We start from the raw sequence: 19,117 nt of genomic DNA on the forward strand, positions 1-19,117 counted from the left end.
TAAAATTCGGCAAAATAGGATATCTGACTTACTGTAAAATCTTTTTCTTGGAGTACATTACAGGACACAGAATTAGTACTCAGGTACATGGAGTTATGCTGCTGCCATCAAGCGATTGAACATTAGCAGAACAGAGCTGTAAGGACAACCCAGTATAACCCTCCCCCCACTCCCAGCATGCCTTAGTTTTGTTAGCAACCAATAGTAGAAGTGGATCATAAGAACAGGGGCAAGTGACCTGAAATACTCGCAAGGAAATTATATTTTTTTAGTTAAAAATCCTACATTAAGGGACACAGGATGATTTTTCAGGTACTTTAGGACGTTCAAAAGCAGCAGCCCTAAGGGGATGGGCAACAGAGCAAACAAAACTGCCTGAAGAACCTTACGATTAAAATCCAGCATTAGTTGTGGCTGAACATCCTCCTGGTAAAACACGACTTTGTGAGGCGACCTCAGTGCGACAGTGAACCACATCGCAACTTGGAGCGACTTGACTGGGGACTTTCCCAGTGACCAATCAAAGAGTAATCAGCTCTGCAGTAGGGAAGGTTTGCCGAGAAAACTATTTTTACTTCCTCGAATGTTGCTTAAGTTAAGACAGGGGAACCCGACTTGGAGGCAACTTCCATTGAAATCAATGGGTACAAGTCGCCTAGAAGTCGGATTGAAGTAGTACAGGAACCTTTTCTGAAGTCGGAGCAACTTCAGTAGTGTACATTAAGACGGCTCCTATTCACTTCAATGTATTTTTTGACATGTCGCGCGACTTGGGGCGACTTTAAGTCGGATCCCAAGTTGCCCCTGTGTGAACTGGCTCTTAGGCTGTCAACTTAGCAACTCACCTCACAGAAGCGATGGAGATAAGAAAGGCAACCTTGCAAGTAAGGCCCCATGCACACGAGACGCTGGTAAACTCGAGTTCAGAGGCATTTGGGCATTTTTTTCAACTGCCCCTGAACACATTTAATGTTATCCTATGTGTCCATGCACACATTCACGTTTTTTTGCGTTTTAAAGCAGTTGGGTTTAGGCTCGTTTTTTCAGACGCAAACGTTTTTGCGTTTCAAAGCTTTGGGAGGGTCTACAATGTCTTTGTTATGAACGCTGATAGCCGCAAGCGCGGTAAAACGCTGCAAAAAACGGCAAAATTCGCGGCAAAAACAGGCGTTTTAAACGCCGTTTTTTGCCTTTGAAAACTTGAGTTTACATGTGTTTGCATTTGCTTCTCGTGTGCACGGGGCCTTAGGCTTCATGCACAATGGACGTTGATCAACCTCTCCTAAGGCCTCCTGTACACTGCTGCTGTTAAACAAACATTTAGGAGCAGTTGGTCATTTTTTTCAACTGCTCCTGAACTCTCCTCTATGTTATCTCTATGTACACAGGGGTCGTTTACAGTAGTTTGTAGGCAGTTGAGTTTAAAGGCTTTATTGGCACGCAAAAAAATAGGTTCAGAATTTGAGCTTAGAGGTATTTCCAGCGCCATCCGCTTCTAAACGTGGCAACTCACGGTTTAGCCACGTTTTGTTTACATGTGTTTTTCATTTTTGGCTATTATGCAAAAAATAAATAAAGTACATTTCCTAGCCTCCAAGGGCATAGGGATAATCAAAGCTGAAGCCAAGCTGTTAAAGCCAATGTCTGAGAGGTACGGTGACAAACCAGCCTCTGAAAGAGAATATGGAAAACCAGGGAGGGCCTACATTGGATCTGTCAGGAATATTGTTCAGTACAAAGATAATCACCAAAATGCCCCCTCATCTCGATCCTGCAAAGTAGGTGAGGAAGGGGCTTCAGAGGAGGAAGAGCATACAGTATATCAGGCTAAAATAATACAAAGAGTCACCTGAGTATCGCCTACAAAGGCGACAGAATCCCTGGACATGGAGACAAACCTGCTTTAATTTTTTGTTGAACCTGGAAGTAAGGAGGTCCATGTCCGATGCTCCACAATGTGTGGCAGAGGTCTGGAAACACCTCAGGGTAAAAAGATCATTCTTTAAAGTCCAGAATTTAAGTGAGGAAGTTTGCCTACCAGTTTTCCACGCCTAGAATGTGCATGGCAGTCAGATCCCCTTCTCTTTAAGCTACAAGAGCTCTGGTGGTTAATGTAAACTACTGCCGCTGCATTGTCTGACTGAACTCTGGTCGTATGACCTCACAAAGACGAGGTCTAGAGTTGAAGTGATAACCAAACTGCCTTTAGTTCCAGAGTTTCCTCTGATGTCCTTTGTACCACAGGGTAACCAGAACTACTCCCTGCCTGACAGCCTGCCATCCTTCATGAGTACCAAGCACCTTTCAAACTATTGAGAGGGAGGATTTTCCCTATATCAGTGCTGAACTTGTGACCCCCGATGCCAGAGCAAACCTGGTCCTGCTGGTCAGGCAAATGGGATGATCTGGAGACTGCACCCTTATGTCCCATGCTGCCAGAATTTTGTAAAGATCCTCATTATAAAATTAAGGGTTGTATGGCACCTGAAAAGTCCAAACATAGGAGACTGGAGTCCTGGAAAAAACAGTGTCTAAGATCAGTTCAAGATACTTCAAGTGATGAGACAGTTTCAGTATTGATATATGGAGATTTAGGATCCACCCAAATCTCTGTATGGTCTGCATGGTCTGTAGGACACTGACAGACCCTGATTCGACTCTTCTCTTAAAAGAAGGTTTTTCAGATGGTTTGACTACTTTGAGTATGCTCTGAAAGCAAAGCAGAGAGAAAGGTGCAGTTTAGAGACTTGTGGACTTGGAGTACCCCCCTGTCCAGGACTTAGAGCAGAATGGAGTTCCAGCATCTTGGACCTGGAGGTCTGAGAAGAATGAAGGGCTCTTTTTTAGCCTTAGGAGATGAGGGTTCCCCAGATAGATATTTTTCCTCCTTTTCCAAGAGCAAAAAAAGCACGCTTCCACCCAACGATGTCATTAATAAAGTTGTCTAGAGATTCTCCAAAAAGCTGCTCCCACTGAAAAGGCATATGCCTTTCTTGTGCAGATAGGCTGCATGAAGAAAGGTCCAGGATCCTGGGACCAGACAGCTAAGCATGGTCACAAGAACAGGTTGCAGGGCAGGACCTAAAAGGAAGAATAAGGCCTTAAAATGGGCTTCTAGCCTTTTATCCATTGGATCTTTAAATATAGGGATAGCCTCAACAGGGACACTCAGAGTCTTGTTAAGACTGTTTGTTGGGTATACAATAAGGACAGACCACTTCTTTAGAAGCCTCTTCTCTATAAGCTATTGCTGAGTAAAACGTTTAGGAGGAACAAAGACCTATTTCAGGTTAGGTTCAATCACTAGGAGGATCAAAAGCAATAGGGTTTGGACTGGAAACGTTTTTGAAGGCTCTTCAGAGAACCCAGGTAAAATCCTTTAGGTTTAGCCAATGCATGCAGTTTTGAATCTATATACATGCGCAAACAGCGTTAATGAGGATTGAGGTGGTATCCTCAAGTATCCTCAAGTCCTTGTTTACTAAATCCTCAAATTGTATACGTATACTCTACATTCCCTTCTCATCCTTGTCTGACAGCCTCAGTGAATTCACAATCTGACATCGAAGAAGGGGGCATGGAAATATGCTTGTGACCCCTGCATTTTGAGCCAGCTATCATGGCTGCAATTTTGCCCATAAATACAGTAGCTGATAATTCTTCTATATAAATTACCTAGGAAGAGGTGATCCCTAAAATGAATTAAGAAAAACTCAGAGGAGTGCTGCAATGCAGGCAGAGGACAGTGGCAAGATGCAAGATTCCCCAGCACTGTTAGCAGGTTTCAAGCTGACCAATACAGAGTGAGACACAGAGTAGTTGTCTGTGACCTGGTCACTTGTAAGGTAGCAAGGTGAGCAGGTATAATCCAGAGGATTGTAGAACTGTTGCAGGTGCAGATAGCAAGAAAGTAACAAGGACCACATGTAATATAAATAAAAAAAAATTGTGCATGCATGCACAGTATGGTTTTTGTAGAGGGGACTTGTGCAAGAGCAAAAGAGTCAACAGTCCACGCAGCTTCAGAAGGCAGGTTGCACAAGTGCCAAATGTAAACATTAGTGCAACTCTCCCTTCCCATCATTGGCTGTGCAACTGGTGTGTTGCCCAATGGATTAAAATCTTAAGGGGGAAATGGATTGTATACGCCAACACAGGCTCCCAGTAAAACATGGGCAAAATCTCTACTCACCACAGCTTTGAGTCAGCAAGGTCCCTGTGGCACCCCTCCACCACATCAGGTGATAAGGAGAGTCGGGATCCTGGGAATCTTCGCCCCTCGGGTGGGCATACACTCTAAGGAGTCTTCTGGGACAGGTTTCAACCAGTATACTGCACCTATGGTCCTGTAAAGTATTTTGTGGCTGACTCAACACTTTGCACCATAGGTACCTAGGTGAGTGTCTTACGCAGAGTCAATTGCAGAAAGACCGATTACAGGGTGGCTCTTCTGCAATTTCTTAGAGGGGTCCATGTATGGCTTCCATGGCAATGCTTAGGATAAGTCAACCTTATCCTATTTGACACACTTCTCCACACATGGCTAATGTGCAAGTTAAAGTCTACAGGCTTAGACACTTCAGTTTGTAAATGTATAGAAACAGGTTAAATGACTATATTCAGAGAGTAGTGATTATTGATTAATACTCTGAAAGGTCTGTACGGTTGTTAGTGGAATACTGGGTGTTGCAGAAGACACAAAGCTATGCAGTGGAATAACATCTTTATAGGATGTCTCCAATTTACAAGCCAACCTCATTGCACTATTAAATCGGGCAACTATTTGTCAAATGAGGATTAATGTTTATACTGTAAATGTAGTGTTATGCACTTGGGGGCTAAAAACTTGTAGGCATCATATATTTTAGGAGGAGAAGAGCTGGAAAAGTCAATGGACAAGAAGGATCTGGCTGTTCTGGCTGATCTGGTAAACGACAGGCTGCATGTAATGCAGGCTGCAGTTTCTAAAGTTAGCTAAATATTTTCTTGTATTAAAAGCAGTATAGACTCAAGAAAGAGGCCTATTTTTGCCCTTGTACAAATCAATAGACCCCTGTAGAAGTCCTATAGGACGAAATGCATAGGGTTCTATGCTTATTGCTTATCCTGCGCCTTTTTTTTATCAGTGATCACTATTGTAACTATCGCTGGATTTTTACAATCATTTATATTTTACTATTTTTAATCCTGCTTTTTTGTCTTTTGTATATTTTTAATAAAATCCCTTGGGTTTACTTTTTGACCTGCGCCATGTGGAGGCCTTTTTTTTTTCTTGTTCCTTTTTATTCTATGCTGTAAATGCCTGGAGGGATCTTGCTCCTTTGCTGATCCTCGCTGTTTACAACACTGAGCTGCTGGGAACCAGTGATCGAGTTTGGAGCTCCCAATTTCTGGAATTTATTGGTGAATACACGAGAGGAATTTCCGGATTGTACCAGAGATGACCCTTGGAGGTGCCGGAGACATCATCACTCTTACCTTTGCCTATTTCACCCATTCCTGAGGGGTTTTGGGTCCACGTTACATGGTAAGAGTACCCATCTTATACCTTTTTTTGGATTCATGTTTATATTTACATTGGTTTTACCATCAAGACCACCATCATTGTTCCATGCTCCATATCTCATCGTGTTTGCGAGGAATGTTTATGATTGACATCAGCAACCATTCATATGGACCCCCCTCTGAAGTGACTCATAATCACTTTTAATAATACTTTTTAGCATTGGACTATATTCACTGTCACTTTAGTTCTCACGTATATATATCTGCTATTGCATATATATTGTTTATACATGACTCACTTTGTGCACATTTGGTCGCACCACCATTTTTTTGCATATGTTCACATCATGACCATACAGGTCTAGATTTATTCATTAGCGCAGCACAATTTTATATTTCAATAGTAAGACCTCACCTCATCATATGCAGTTCAGTTTTGAGCACCAGCTTACAAAAAGGATATCAGAAAACTAGAGAAGGTGCAGAGAAGAGCAGCCAAACAGATAAGAGGCATGGAGGAGCTCAGCTGGGAGGAAAGATTAGCTGATCTGAATTAACTCTTTTGAGAAGAGGCGATTAGGGCAGATATGATCAACATATATAAATACATAAGTGGTCCAAATAGTGAACTTGGAGTAGAGTTATTCACTTTCAGGTCATTACAGAGGACAAGGGGGCACTCTTTATACATATGAAAAGGCTTCTTCACAGAAAGAGCTGTAAAAAATGTGAAATAGCTCAATTAAGAACTAGTTTTGGCCGGCTTAGTAGATTTTTTTTTTTTTAAAGCGCATGATGCATTCCTAAATGCACAAAATATAATTGGATTATCCAATTAAAAAACTGGTGTCAGATATAAAGTCATACAGTCAGGTCCATAAATATTGGGACATCAACACAATTCTAATCTTTTTGGCTCTATACACCACCACAATGGATTTGAAATGAAACTAACAAGATGTACTTTGTACTTTAACTGCAGACTTTCAGCTTTAATTTGACGGTATTTACATCCAAATCAGGTTAATGGTGTAGGAATTACAACAGTTTGTATATGTGCCTCCCACTTTTTAAAGGGACCAAAAGTAATGGGACAATTGGCTGCTCAGCTGTTCCATGGCCAGGTGTGTGTTATTCCCTCATTTTCCCATTTATAAGTAGCAGATAAAAGGTCCAGAATTCATTTTAAGTGTGCTATAAACAAAAATAGAGCGACAATTTTGAAAAAAAAATCAATATTTTTTACTTTTTGCTATAATAAATATCCCCCAAAAATATATAAAAAAACAATTTTTTTCCTCAGTTTAGGCCGATACGTATTCTTCTACCTATTTTTAGTATAAAAAAAAAAATCGCAATAAGCGTTTATCAATTGGTTTGCGCAAAATTTATAGCGTTTACAAAGTAGGTGATAGTTTTATTGCATTTTTTTTTTACCACTAATGGCGGCGATCAGTGTTTTTTTTCGTTACTGCGACATTATATTGGACAATTTTGACACATTTTTGGGACCATTGTCATTTTCACAGCAAAAAAATGCTATAAAAATGCATGGTTTACTGTGAAAATGACAATTGCAGTGACAGCGCCACTGTGAAGAACGGGGAAGGTGTGTTTACACACACACCTCTCCCCGTTCTTCAGCTCTGGGGACCGATCACGGGACTCCGGCGGCCGCGGTCACGGAGCTTCGGACCGGGTCGCGGGTGACCCATGGTTGGGCATTTAACAATCACGTACAGGTACGTGATTGTGCCCAGCCGTGCCATTCTGCGTATATGCGTGCCATTCTGTATATCGGCGTTAGGCGGTCCTTAAGTGGTTAAAAACAAAGAACGCACCGGTGAGCTCAGCAACACCAAAAGACCCAGAAGACCACGGAAAACAACTGTGGTGGATGACCAAATAATTCTTTCCCTGGTGAAGAAAACACCCTTCACAACAGTTGGCCAGATCAAGAACACTCTCCAGGAGGTAGGTGTATGTGTGTCAAAGTCAACAATCAAGAGAAGACTTCACCAGAGTGAATACAGAGGGTTCACCACAAGATATAAATCATTGGTGAGCCTCAAAAACAGGAAGGCCAGATTAGAGTTTGCCAAACAACATCTAAAAAAGCCTTCACAGTTCTGGAACAACATCCTATGGACAGATGAGACCAAGATCAACTTGTACCAGAGTGATGGCAAGAGAAGAGTATGGAGAAGGAAAGGAACAGCTTATTATCCAAAGCATACCACCTCATCAGTGAAGCATGGTGGTGGTAGTGTCATGGTGTGGGCATGTATGGCTGCCAATGGAACTGGTCCTCTTGCATTTATTGATGATGTGACTGCTGACAAAAGCAGCAGGATGAATTCTGAAGTGTTTCGGGCAATATTATCTGCTCATATATTTAGCCAAATGCTTCAGAACTCATTGGACGGCGCTTCACAGTGCAGATGGACAATGACCCGAAGCATACTGCAAAAGCAGCCAAAGAGTTTTTTAAGGGAATGAAGTGGAATTTTATGCAATGGCCAAGTCAATCACCTGACCTGAATCCGATTGAGCATGCATTTCACTTGCTGAAGACAAAACTGAAGCAAAAATGCCCTAAGAACAAGCAGGAACTGAAGACAGTTGCAGTAGAGGCCTGGCAGAGCATCACCAGGGATGAAACCCAGCGTCTGGTGATGTCTATGCGTTCCAGACTGCAGGCTATAATTGACTGCAGAGGATTTGCAACCAAGTATTAAAAAGTGAAAGTTTGATTTATGATTGTTAACCTGTCCCATTACTTTTGGTCCCTTAAAAAGTGGGAAGCACATATACAAACTGTTGTAATTCCTACACTGTTCACCTGATTTGGATGTAAATACCCTCAAATGAAAGCTGAAAGTTTGCAGTTAAAGTACATCTTGTTCGTTTCATTTCAAATCCATTGTGTCGATGTTCCAATATTTATGGACCTGACTGTATCTGCAGCAGTCTCCAAGCACTGCTTTTATGCCTAAATTCCAGGCTATTCTGACAGACAAAGCTCATTATCGAAGATTGCTCGATTCTCTTCCTCCTTCTACACATTCTTATTGGTTCATCACTATAATGGATTTACTGACCAAAAGACTTGTTAATTTGGGTACACTTGTAAATGTAACAATGAGCTTCTGAACTCTGTAAATAGCAGACATTTCTAAACAAATAAGCTAAGAAAAATCAAAAAGAACAGAAACAGACAGAGCTACCGTACATCTGCAGCCTATATATAAAATAGTAATGTACAATATGTCATATTGACCTGCCAAACAAAAATTCAGTTTTTTAGTCAAAACCATAATTAGTTTAGGAAAAATAGGATTTTTGTACTCACTGTAAAATACTTTTCTCTGTAGTTCATAGACGGACACAGCAGCATATTCTTGACAGTAGGGTTTTAGCCTTCTATCAGGAGAGGACTAGGCAGAAACATGTTAATGTGTTGATACAACTTTAAAACTGTGCAATACCGCCCAGGGGGCAGTCCCTCTGGGTACAACCCCTCTCCTTGCATGTAGCAGCTCAGTTTGTCAAAAAGCAGTACAAACATAAAAAAGGAGGGGTGGGTGCTGTGTCCGTTCATGAACTACAAAGAAAAGGATTTTACGGTGTGTACAAAAATCCTATTTTCTCTTGTGGTCATGGACAGACACAGCAGCATATTCTTGACAGTATGGATGTCCCCAAGCAGTGTAAAAAAATGAGGGGTGGGAACAGCAAACAAAACAAACTTTACCCCAAACATAACCAGAGCTCCTCAACGGAGGAGTTACAACCTTAAACAGCCGCCTGCAAAACCTTGCGGCCGAAGCAAGCATCCGAAGATGCACTCACATCAACCTTGTAGAATTTTGTGAAGGTGTAAACGGACTACCAGGTCGCCGCCTTACGCACCTGGGAAACAGTCACCTGATGTTGGAAAGCCCAAGGGGCACCCATCGCCCGGGTTGAATGCGCCGTGACAGGAAAAGGAGGCGCCCGCCCTTGTAGGGCATAAGCCTCAATCACAACCTGTCTGATCCACCTAGAGATGGTGGTCGACGAGACCGCCAGGCCCTTCTTAGGACCAGCCACCGAAACAAACAGTGAATCCGACCTCCGGAATGGAGCAGTAGCAGACAGGTACACCCGCAGAACACGGACAACATCCAAGGAATGCAACGCAGCCTCTTTTGGATGTGACGGTCGAGGACACAAGGACGGAGTACAATGTCCTCATTGAGATGAAAAGCCGAAAACTACCTTATGAAGAAAGGAAGGCTGCGAACGTAGCACCGCCTTATCCTTGTGGAGGATCAGATAAGGAGCCGTGCAAGACAAGGCCGCCAGCTCAGAAACCCGTCTGACTGATGTAAAAGCCACCAAAAAGGCAACTTTCCGAGAGAGTGTCAATAAAGGAATCTCCCTAATGTTCTCAAACGGCGGTTTCTGAAGTACAGAGAGGACCAGATTCAAGTCCCACGGAGGCAGTGGGGGTCGCACCAGAGGGGCCACATGTAGAACCCCCTGAACAAACATACTCACCAGTGAGTGAGCCGCCAAGGGCCGTTGAAAGAAAACAGCCAAGGCTGAAATCTCCTTAATGGTACTTAATGCAAGCTTTTGGTCCACTTCACGCTGTAAAAACAGCAGGATCCTGGAAACCGAGTATGCACGTGGACGCCACTTCAGCTCCTCACACAGAGATGTAGGCCTTCCAGGTACGATGATAAATCTTCCTAGAGGAAGACTTCCTTGCCCTCAGCATGGTAGAAATAACCGAATCTGACAGGCCTCGGTCCCTCAACACCTGGCTTTCAATAGCCATGCCGTTAAAGCCAGCGACTGTAAAGCATGATGAAGTATGGGACCTTGTGACAGAAGGTCTTCTCGCATTGGTAGTCTCCAAGGAACATCCGCCACCAGACGCACTAGGTCGGCATACCAGGGACGCCAAGGCCAATCTGGAGCAATTAGGATCATCGAGATCCCCTCGGTCTGCACCCTGCGAAGTAGACGAGGGAGAAGCTTTAGTGGGGAAAAGGCATAAATCAGCCGATACTGTCCCCATGAAGCCACCAACGCGTTTGCCCAGGGGTCTTTGGACCTGGCCACAAACCTCAACACCTTCAGATTAAGTCGCAAAGCCAGGAGGTCCACGTCCAGCATGCCCCATCTTTTTGCAAATGAGTTGAAACACATGCGGGTTTAGCGACCACTCTCCTTGGTCCAGCATCTGGCTACTTAGATAGTCCGCTTGCCAGTTTTTTACACCCGGAATATATACGGCCGACAGCGCCCTGGCGCGCTCTGTTCCGCCCATCACAGAATATGAGCGACCTCCGAGGCTGCAGCCGAGCTTCTTGTCCCCCCTTGGTTGACATACGCCACCGCCATGGCGTTGTCCGACTGGATCCTGACTGGATGCCCATGAAATCTCCGAGACCACGTAAAGGGGCAATGCTTGATCACCCGAAGGACACCCCAAACACCCCCCCAACCGGTCAGGCTGGCTTCCGTTGTGATCACCGTCCACTGAAAGGGAAGGAACGACTTTCCAGACAGAAGGGCCAGAGATCTCAGTCACCAGACTAGGGAAGTCCTGACTAGATGGCCCACCCAGATCTGAAGATCCAGGGACAACAGAGACTTGTGCCATTTGGACAGGAACTTCTTCTGTAAGGCACGAGTGTGCATACGGTACTGCCTCGAAAGTGGCTACCATGAGGCCCAGGACTCACATGCAAAAACGCAGTGACGTCCATCTGCGGGATGCCAGCAGCTTCACCGCCGCCTGAAGAGTTTGTAATTTGTCCAAGGGGAGAAAAACTCTTGCCTCCAAGGAATCTAGAACCAAGCCCAGGTATTCCAGGCGCTGAGTCGGCACCAACACCGACTTCTGGAGGTTCAGAACCCAACCAAAGTCTTTAAGGGTCTGGGTGGCAATCGCCACATCCACCTCTAATTCTGAGCTGGAAGCAGCTCTCAGAAGAAGGTCGTCCAGATAACCCACTATAGCGATAACTCGCTGTCTCAGCAAGGCCAGAATCGGGGCGAGCACCTTGGTGAAAACCCTTGGTGCCGATGCCAGGCCAAAAGGGAGAGCAACAAATTGGTAGTGGTCATCCCCGACCGCAAAACACAGAAACCTCTGAGGCCTCGTACACACGACCGGACATGTCCGCTAAAACTGGTCCGCGGACCAGTTTCAGAGGACAGATCCGATCGTGTGTACAGGCTAGCGGACAGATTTCCAGCAGGCAAAAGTTTCTTAGCATGCTAAGAAACTTGTCCGCTGGAGAGCTGTCCGTCAGACATGTCCGCTGGTTAGTACGTCTAACCAGCGGACCGAAATCCTGCACATGCGTCAAATTAATTTGACGCATGCGTGGAAGCATTGAACTCGCGCGATAGAGAACGTCGGTGTCGTCTACGTCACCGCGTTCTCTGTCCGCTGGGATTTTGGTTTGATGGTGTGTACAACCATCAGACCAAAATCTCCGAGCGGACATGTCCGATGAAAACGGTCCACGGACCGTTTTCATCTGACATGTCCTGTGGTGTGTACGAGGCCTGATGTCTGACAAATATGGGGACATGCAAGTATATGTCCTTGATGTCCAAGGTTGCCAGAAAATCCCCCGGATGGAGAGCCGCGACTACAGAGCGCACCGATTCCATCCTGAACCTTCACAAAGCAGTTCAGGGCCCTGAGATCCAGGATCGGTTGGACCCCCTCCTTCTTTGGGACTACAAACAGGTTTGAATAAAACCCCTGAAACCTTTCCAGTAATGGCATGGGTACGATCACCCCACGTGCCAGCAGATCCTGTACTGCCCCAAACAGGGTCACCCAACGAGTTGAAGGAAGCTGAAGGTTTGAGGGAAAAAATCTGTTTGGAGGGCAAGAGATAAACTCGATCTTGTACCCTGAGGAAATTACTTTGCAAACCCACCAGTCGGAGAGCAGTGAAGACCACCGAGCCGCGAATGTGTGAAGACGACCCCCCACCCAAGTGTCGGGCGGGGGCAGACCTTCATGCGGTCGCAGGTTTATTCTCAGGCTTGTGAATCCAGGGGCGCTTTTGTACCTCAGCAGGTGACTTATCATTCTGGGAGCTCTTATCTGCAGCTCCCGGCAGATGAAAAAGCCTTTTATGAGCGGAGGAGGAGGGCCCATGCCTACGACGTGGCTCCTTACCCTTCCTGGATTGCGGAAGCAGAGTACTCTTACCTCCCGTGGCATCCTTGATAATGTCATCCAGTGAGGCTCCAAAAAGCCTCACCCCCTTTGTCATGAATCAGATGCGATCAGAACTGTGTGGACTGCACAAGTGAACCAGACGTATATAGGTGAAGAAAGTAATAATTTAATAATGAAATGTGAATAACATGTAACACAACCACCTCCAATAATACACAGTGCACAACAAACCAATATTAGACAAGACCCCAAAATAACAATAATTAGACGAATAAATATAGCCAAAAGGGAATACCGGAATAGTAGTCTAGCTAAGCCAGGGTCATAACAGGAGGTCAGCAAATGGGGGACAAGGGACAGGGAGAGGGTGGAAGGGATCAGATAGCAGGGCAGGGATCCAGGAATACAGGACTGACAGGAACAGGTACAAATAGGTTTGGGATCAGGATCAGGTTCAGATAACAGGTTCAGATAACAGGTTCAGGATCAAGGTTCATTTAGGGCACAAGACGAAGCCAAGGCAAAGTATGTTGAACCTGGAAGGTTTTTATACCATTACCTGCTATCAGGTTCAGGTGATTCCTAATTGCAGGAGGAGATATCTGCTCCATCCTGCCAGGATCCACCCGCTGGTGGACGCCAGTACTGCGGCCCAAAGATCACATAACACCAGCAGGGAAAGGCTCTCCTGACAGTTCCAAACTGTCAGGAGACACCTGCTGGTGGACATCAGTACTGCACGCCACATATCAGATGGTATCACCAGCGAGTGGAACCTTTCCTGACACCCTTAAAGGGTAAATCAAGCAAGGCCTTCTTAGAAGCCTGGTCCGCGGACCAACATTTTAGCCAAATCAGGCGACGCAGTACCACCGCAGAGACCGAGGCCCTGGACAGCAGTGGAATCATATCCAAAGCCGACTCGCACACAAACTTAAGGCCCTGTACCAATTGGTCGGCCAGTTCCACACAGGTTGGGGAAGCCTGTTGCTCTTTTAACTCGTGGTGCAGCATCTTTGCCCACTCAGTAAGTGTCTGAGACACCAAGAACCCGGTCACAGTCAGGCGCAAAGCTGACTCCACTACCGTGAACAGGGAGTGGGCCACTGCCTCAGCCCTCCTGTCTGCAGGGTCTTTGAAGGCAGGAGCCCCCTCCACCAGAAGCATGGTTACCTTGTTGAACCTGGACACCGGGGGGTCCACAATCAGTGAAGAAGTACATTTTTTCAGGAAATCTTTCTCAAAGGGATAACGGACCGCTTTACACTTGGGGGCCGAAAAGGTCCTCTGCGGACGTTCCCATTGCTTGTATAGAAGTTTGTCCAGATAAGGGACACAAGGAAACACCTTTTCAGTGCGGGTAGGCTTGCGGAACCTGAAAGGGACCGACATCTCTGTAGATGAATCTGTCTTAGCCTCCAATTTAAGAGTATCCCACACCGCGGTGACAAGTGCTCCAACAAGTGCCCTATCGTGAGCTGACCCGGACACGGATTCGTCCTCACTGTTTGAATGGTCGTGGTTCACGTCTTCTGATACATCAGAACAGGGAGCAGTAGGTGGGCCCCCGAATCAGAGTCAGAAACATCCCCGGAAGATGGCGACCCCCCTGCACACCGCAGCCACCCTGGCAACAAAGGCCTCCAGGACTGCCGACAGCCTCCTCAGAAACAGCAGGTGCAGAGGCACCAGTTGCTATCACAGGTATGTCTGGCGAAGAAGCATCTACTTTGGATGCCATGCTGACCCATGCGCCTGACCCTCTTAAGGACGTAAGCCAAGGCACACAGCCCACCCTCCTAGCTGCTTTTCAGATGCCGAGGGCCCCCCCAGAGGACTCACCACACAAGCAGGCACTGCGGCACTGCACCGCTGCCGTCCACCCTGTCCCGACAGAGGAGCTCCCTGTACACAACCACACGTGTCACTGTCTGCTTGTAGTGTGAGTCAGGCTGTTCGCGCCATTCAGATACCATAGAACACCGCTAGAGGCCAAAACCCACAAGAAAATGGCCGCCCTGTAGAAAAAAGTGTGCGGGCTACCAGAAAATGACCGCCGCTGTGAACAACAACACAGGGTGCGCTGGCTACAGGAAAATGGCAGCTGAAGAAAAAAAAAAAAAAGTATAAGCAGTGGACACCACCAAAATGGCGGCCGAGCAAGAAAACCAATGCAAAGTAAAAATCAGAGGCCGCGAACACCCCAGGGCACCCGAAAAGCAGAGACCCCCCACACAACCAGACAGCATCCCCAGGAAAGAGAGCAGACCCACAGTGCAGCCCCCCACTAGAGAATGAAGTGCCCCCCCAGGTGGAACCCCGACAAACGCAGCAGGCCTAACTCAGAGAGCATAGGGAGGAGGGAGGGGAGTGAGTGGAAAAAGGAAGGGTGGAAAAAAAAAACAATCAACCTCCCAGGGAATGTCCAGCCATACCCAGGGGAGGGCGCTACTTACCAGTCCTGCATGGCTCGCTGGAAGCATCCCTGACAGATCCACCACCCGAGCAGTACGGTGGTAGCTGTCGGCCCGGCACACTGTGACAGAGACAGTAATTAGCCCGGTCATATGTGCGCCCCGGAGCACGTAGCTCACCGGCCACCCCTGGAGCAAACAGGGGCTGTTGCGGCTGACCCAGCGCATTGCTAAAGACCTGCACACGCTCGATGGCCAAAACTGGGGTGACTACAAGGATCCAGGACATCCAGCCTGTCGCCCAGTCGGCAGTTGATAGTTAGGAACAAAGCAGAGAGAAAAAATTGAAAAAATAAAATCTCTAAGACCAAAGGGCCCACAGGGAGCCAGGTCCTACTCCTATGCTAGGCAGAAAAAAACTGAGCTGCTGCATGCAGGGAGAGGGGTTGTACCCAGATGGACCGCCCCCTGGGCGGTACTGTACAGTCTTAAAGTTGTATTAACACATTAACATGTTTCTGTCTAGTCCTCTCCTGATAGAAGACTCCTGATAGAAGACTAATACCCTTCTGTCAAGAATATGCTGCTATGAACACAAGAGCAATATAATTTAAAGCACTATATGTTTTTAAAAGTAGCATGCTGTATTTCATGCAGAATTTCCAATCTTACCCTGGCATCTGTGACTTTAAACTCTCTTAAAATGTACTGAGGCATGTTGTATTCAGCCATTGGATCCACAACGAAATATTGATATCGAGCAGATCGCTCAGCTGGCCAATACTGGTGGCACTTTTCCTGTATAATAGAGACAGTGATTTACAGAGGCACAGAAAATATTAAAGATACATATTAATCTGCCATTTGAAGGTCTCATGCACATTGTACATTATAGAAAAACCCAGTAGAGTTGGCTGTAGACAGCTGTAGCTGTAAAATGAGTTTTGCAGTATTTTTGCAGTAACGTTTTTTAGCTTTTTTTTTTAGCAAAGATATACTCCCACAAGAGCTTATGGCTCAAAAACACTGATAATCGCTAAATAGCCTTGTTTTTCAGCCTTTATCAGAGTTAGAGCATTTTTACAGCTGAAAAACTCCTCTGAAAACCCACTAGTTTTGTTTTGTTTTTTTCAGCCAGAAAAAGCCCCTGCCAAAAAACACTGATAACAGCCTATGTCTGCATGGACACATACATGCTAGAGAGTTTATTGGCTGCAGAAAAAATTCCTGAAGCTAAAAACAGCAGCTGAAAAAAATGTCTAGTGTGCATGAGGCCTAAAGAGAAAAGTATGTGTGCAGTGATAGCCAAATTATTAAAGCGGAGGTTCACCCTAAAACAATTATATACCATTTCATCCAGCATACTGCCGACATGTACAGTATGCTGTTTTTTTTCCCGCTGTGCATACCGTTTTATACTTCTTTTTCTTTTCCGACTCCCGCGGTGAATAGGCGTTCCTATAAAGAGGCGTAGATGATTGACGTGCGGATAAGGCGCGTCACGCGTTCCGAAAATAGCCGAACTGGGACTATACGGCGCCTGCGCAGTCAGCTCTACACGGCTCCTAGTCTGTGCGCTGGCGCCGTATAGAGCCGAGTCCCAGTCTGCTATTTTCGGAACACGTGACGCCCCTAATCCGCACGTCAATCATCTACGCCACTTCATAGCTCCTTTCTCTATCTGCAAAGTAGAGAGTGTTTTGACCCTCCGGCTCTCCCCCTCCCCCCTCAACAGGCTTTCTCCACACCAGGGAGAAAGCCTCGCATTATGGTGTGTAGTTACAGACAGAAGAACAGGAAGTGAGGATTTCTCAGAAGAAATAAAGACATTTAAAAGCAAAATGGAAGGATGAGGTAGGTGAAGGAGGACTGCACTAAGGTAAAGGAAGCTATTTAGGGATTTTTTTTTTACCTTTACAACCCCTGTAAATGCCAACTGATGAAAGGACACATTCCAAATGGCTACTTTTTGTCTCTGTTTTACCATCTTCTGTTGTTTGGCAGTTGACAGTGTGGAAGCATAAGATGCTCTTTCACAGTGATATCCCTCCGCCAATCTATGCACTCACCAGAAGGTAAACAGTAGCAAGCCTTGAACTGCTGATGTGCAGTATGATGATACTGTAGTCCGGTGTGTTGACTGTGTGGTAGGTTCCAATGGGATAAAACCCTGTGCAAAAGAAGCTCACTAAAATGGCCACAGCTCCTACCACGAGAACACAACGGCAATGACATCAGCGTGTAGGCCCCTTCCGATGCATTTCGTGCACAAACGGCAGTTCAAGGCTTGCTACTGTTTACCTTCTGGTGAGTGCATAGATTGGTGGATGGATATCACTGTGGAAGAGCATCTGGCAACACTTTGGGTGAAGTGTCCCCTTTTCAATGCTACAATTTGTCTGATTTCTGGTAAGTGTTTTGGCAGTTCTTTGGATATACTGAAGAGTCCTGCTGATTTCTGACATATGTTTGTTTATTCATTTTCATTATCTGGATGTTCTTTTTTCACTGATTGCTGGTTTTTACTGCAGCTATGTCAGGATTTACTGGCTCTATTTCACTTTTGTGGTTGAACTTGATGGACTTGTGTCTTTTTTCAACCTGACTAACTATGTAACTTTTTGGACTTTTGTTTGCAGGATTTTAATAGTACCATTTATATTGAAGTACTGCACAAACCCTTTTTACTATTGTCACTTGGAGGTTGTATATTCACCTTTCCTGACTGACTCCATGGCAGCCTACGTGTGGGTTAATCCCGCCTCCTCTCCAATGTGATAGGACCCCATACCCATAAAAGTTAACTCACCAATAGTCTCAGTGTTCCTTTTTTTTCCTCCTCCATGGATCAAAATCGTTTTCTTCAAGGAATGGAAAAGGGCACACTTTAAGCGGTGCAGCTCGGATCCCAGCCATGGGCGGGTGGAGAGCTTCCCAGCACACTTGGTTGTGGCTGTGGCGTGTGCTGAAGACATCTAGGATCGGCTGGCAAGGTCCCTTTCTACATATTTCTCCATGGCAGTCGTTTATTTGTGCCTCTGTGTTGTCTGTCTGTGTGTGTATGGCGGCTGGAGCGCTTCTGCGTTCCAGCACGCCTCTGACTTCCTGATTCCCCATCGCTAGTGCCCCGCGCATGCGCTGTATCCACCCTCAGAGCGAGGCTTGGTCGCGCATGCGCAGTCCGCTGGTTCCCGCGGCGGCCGCGCAGGCGCCGTGGGATCGCGATCCACTGCGCAGGCGCGTTTGTGGAGGACGCGTGACGTCACCGGCGGGTGATTTAAAATCAGCTGCTCGCCTGTGTTCATTGGGTTTCCCTTCAGGCGAGCAGCTGAGTGTCTGGGTGTCTCCCTTCTGGTTGCCAGGTCAGTGAGTGGTTTCTTTGCTTCTGGCTAATATTGATTTTACCATGCTCTGATATTTGACTTATGTTTAATCTGCATTTATTTAATTATATTCAATTGATTTGTCTAAATGAACTCTCTTTTAAATAGTTATATTTATTTATTTATTTATTTATGTTTAAAAAAAAAAAAAGCAGTAATGAGCAGAGAATTTCTTCTTAAGGGGACAGCACACTTTTATTTCTTATACTTTTTGTTCGGCACCATAGGTTCCTTGTTGGTTCCGAATTGTCATCCACTGTACGCAGGTCCAGAAAAATTATGGACCAGTCACCGTCTACAGGCGGCCAGCCCTCACGCACAAGGTATGTGCAGGAAAGGGATCAGGGCTAGGGGTTGCTAGTCACAATCCATGGGTGTTGACAAATTTTTCCCTAAATGTCTTTCTAGCCCTTCCAATCCAGAGCCGAATGTCGCAGACCTTGCCAGACCGCAACACTCTTCTTCCAAGTCGAGATCCAAACGTAGATCTCCATCTACTTCTTCCCACCGGAGGAGAAGCTCACATTCCTCCTCAAGACACCGCTCCCACCGCCATGATAGTCGCTCTGATCGCAGAGCCTGCTGGGGATGTGACACTCGTGTCCCGGAGGGCA

General features: G+C 45.8%; 1 protein-coding gene across 18 annotated transcripts in view; it reads right to left on the reverse strand.

Moving 5' to 3' along the window:
* The window catches only part of PTPRS (protein tyrosine phosphatase receptor type S), a 565,376-nt gene that overhangs the window by 39,488 nt on the left and 506,771 nt on the right, over positions 1-19,117 (reverse strand). For all 18 annotated transcript variants that reach the window (XM_040322493.1, XM_040322436.1, XM_040322492.1 and 15 more), the window contains one exon: positions 15,793-15,918. In XM_040322493.1, coding sequence (XP_040178427.1) covers positions 15,793-15,918 — 126 coding nt within the window. The remainder of the gene's footprint in view (positions 1-15,792; positions 15,919-19,117) is intronic.

Source organism: Rana temporaria, chromosome 1 (genome assembly GCF_905171775.1).
Source record: "Rana temporaria chromosome 1, aRanTem1.1, whole genome shotgun sequence".
Lineage (NCBI taxonomy): Eukaryota > Metazoa > Chordata > Amphibia > Anura > Ranidae > Rana > Rana temporaria.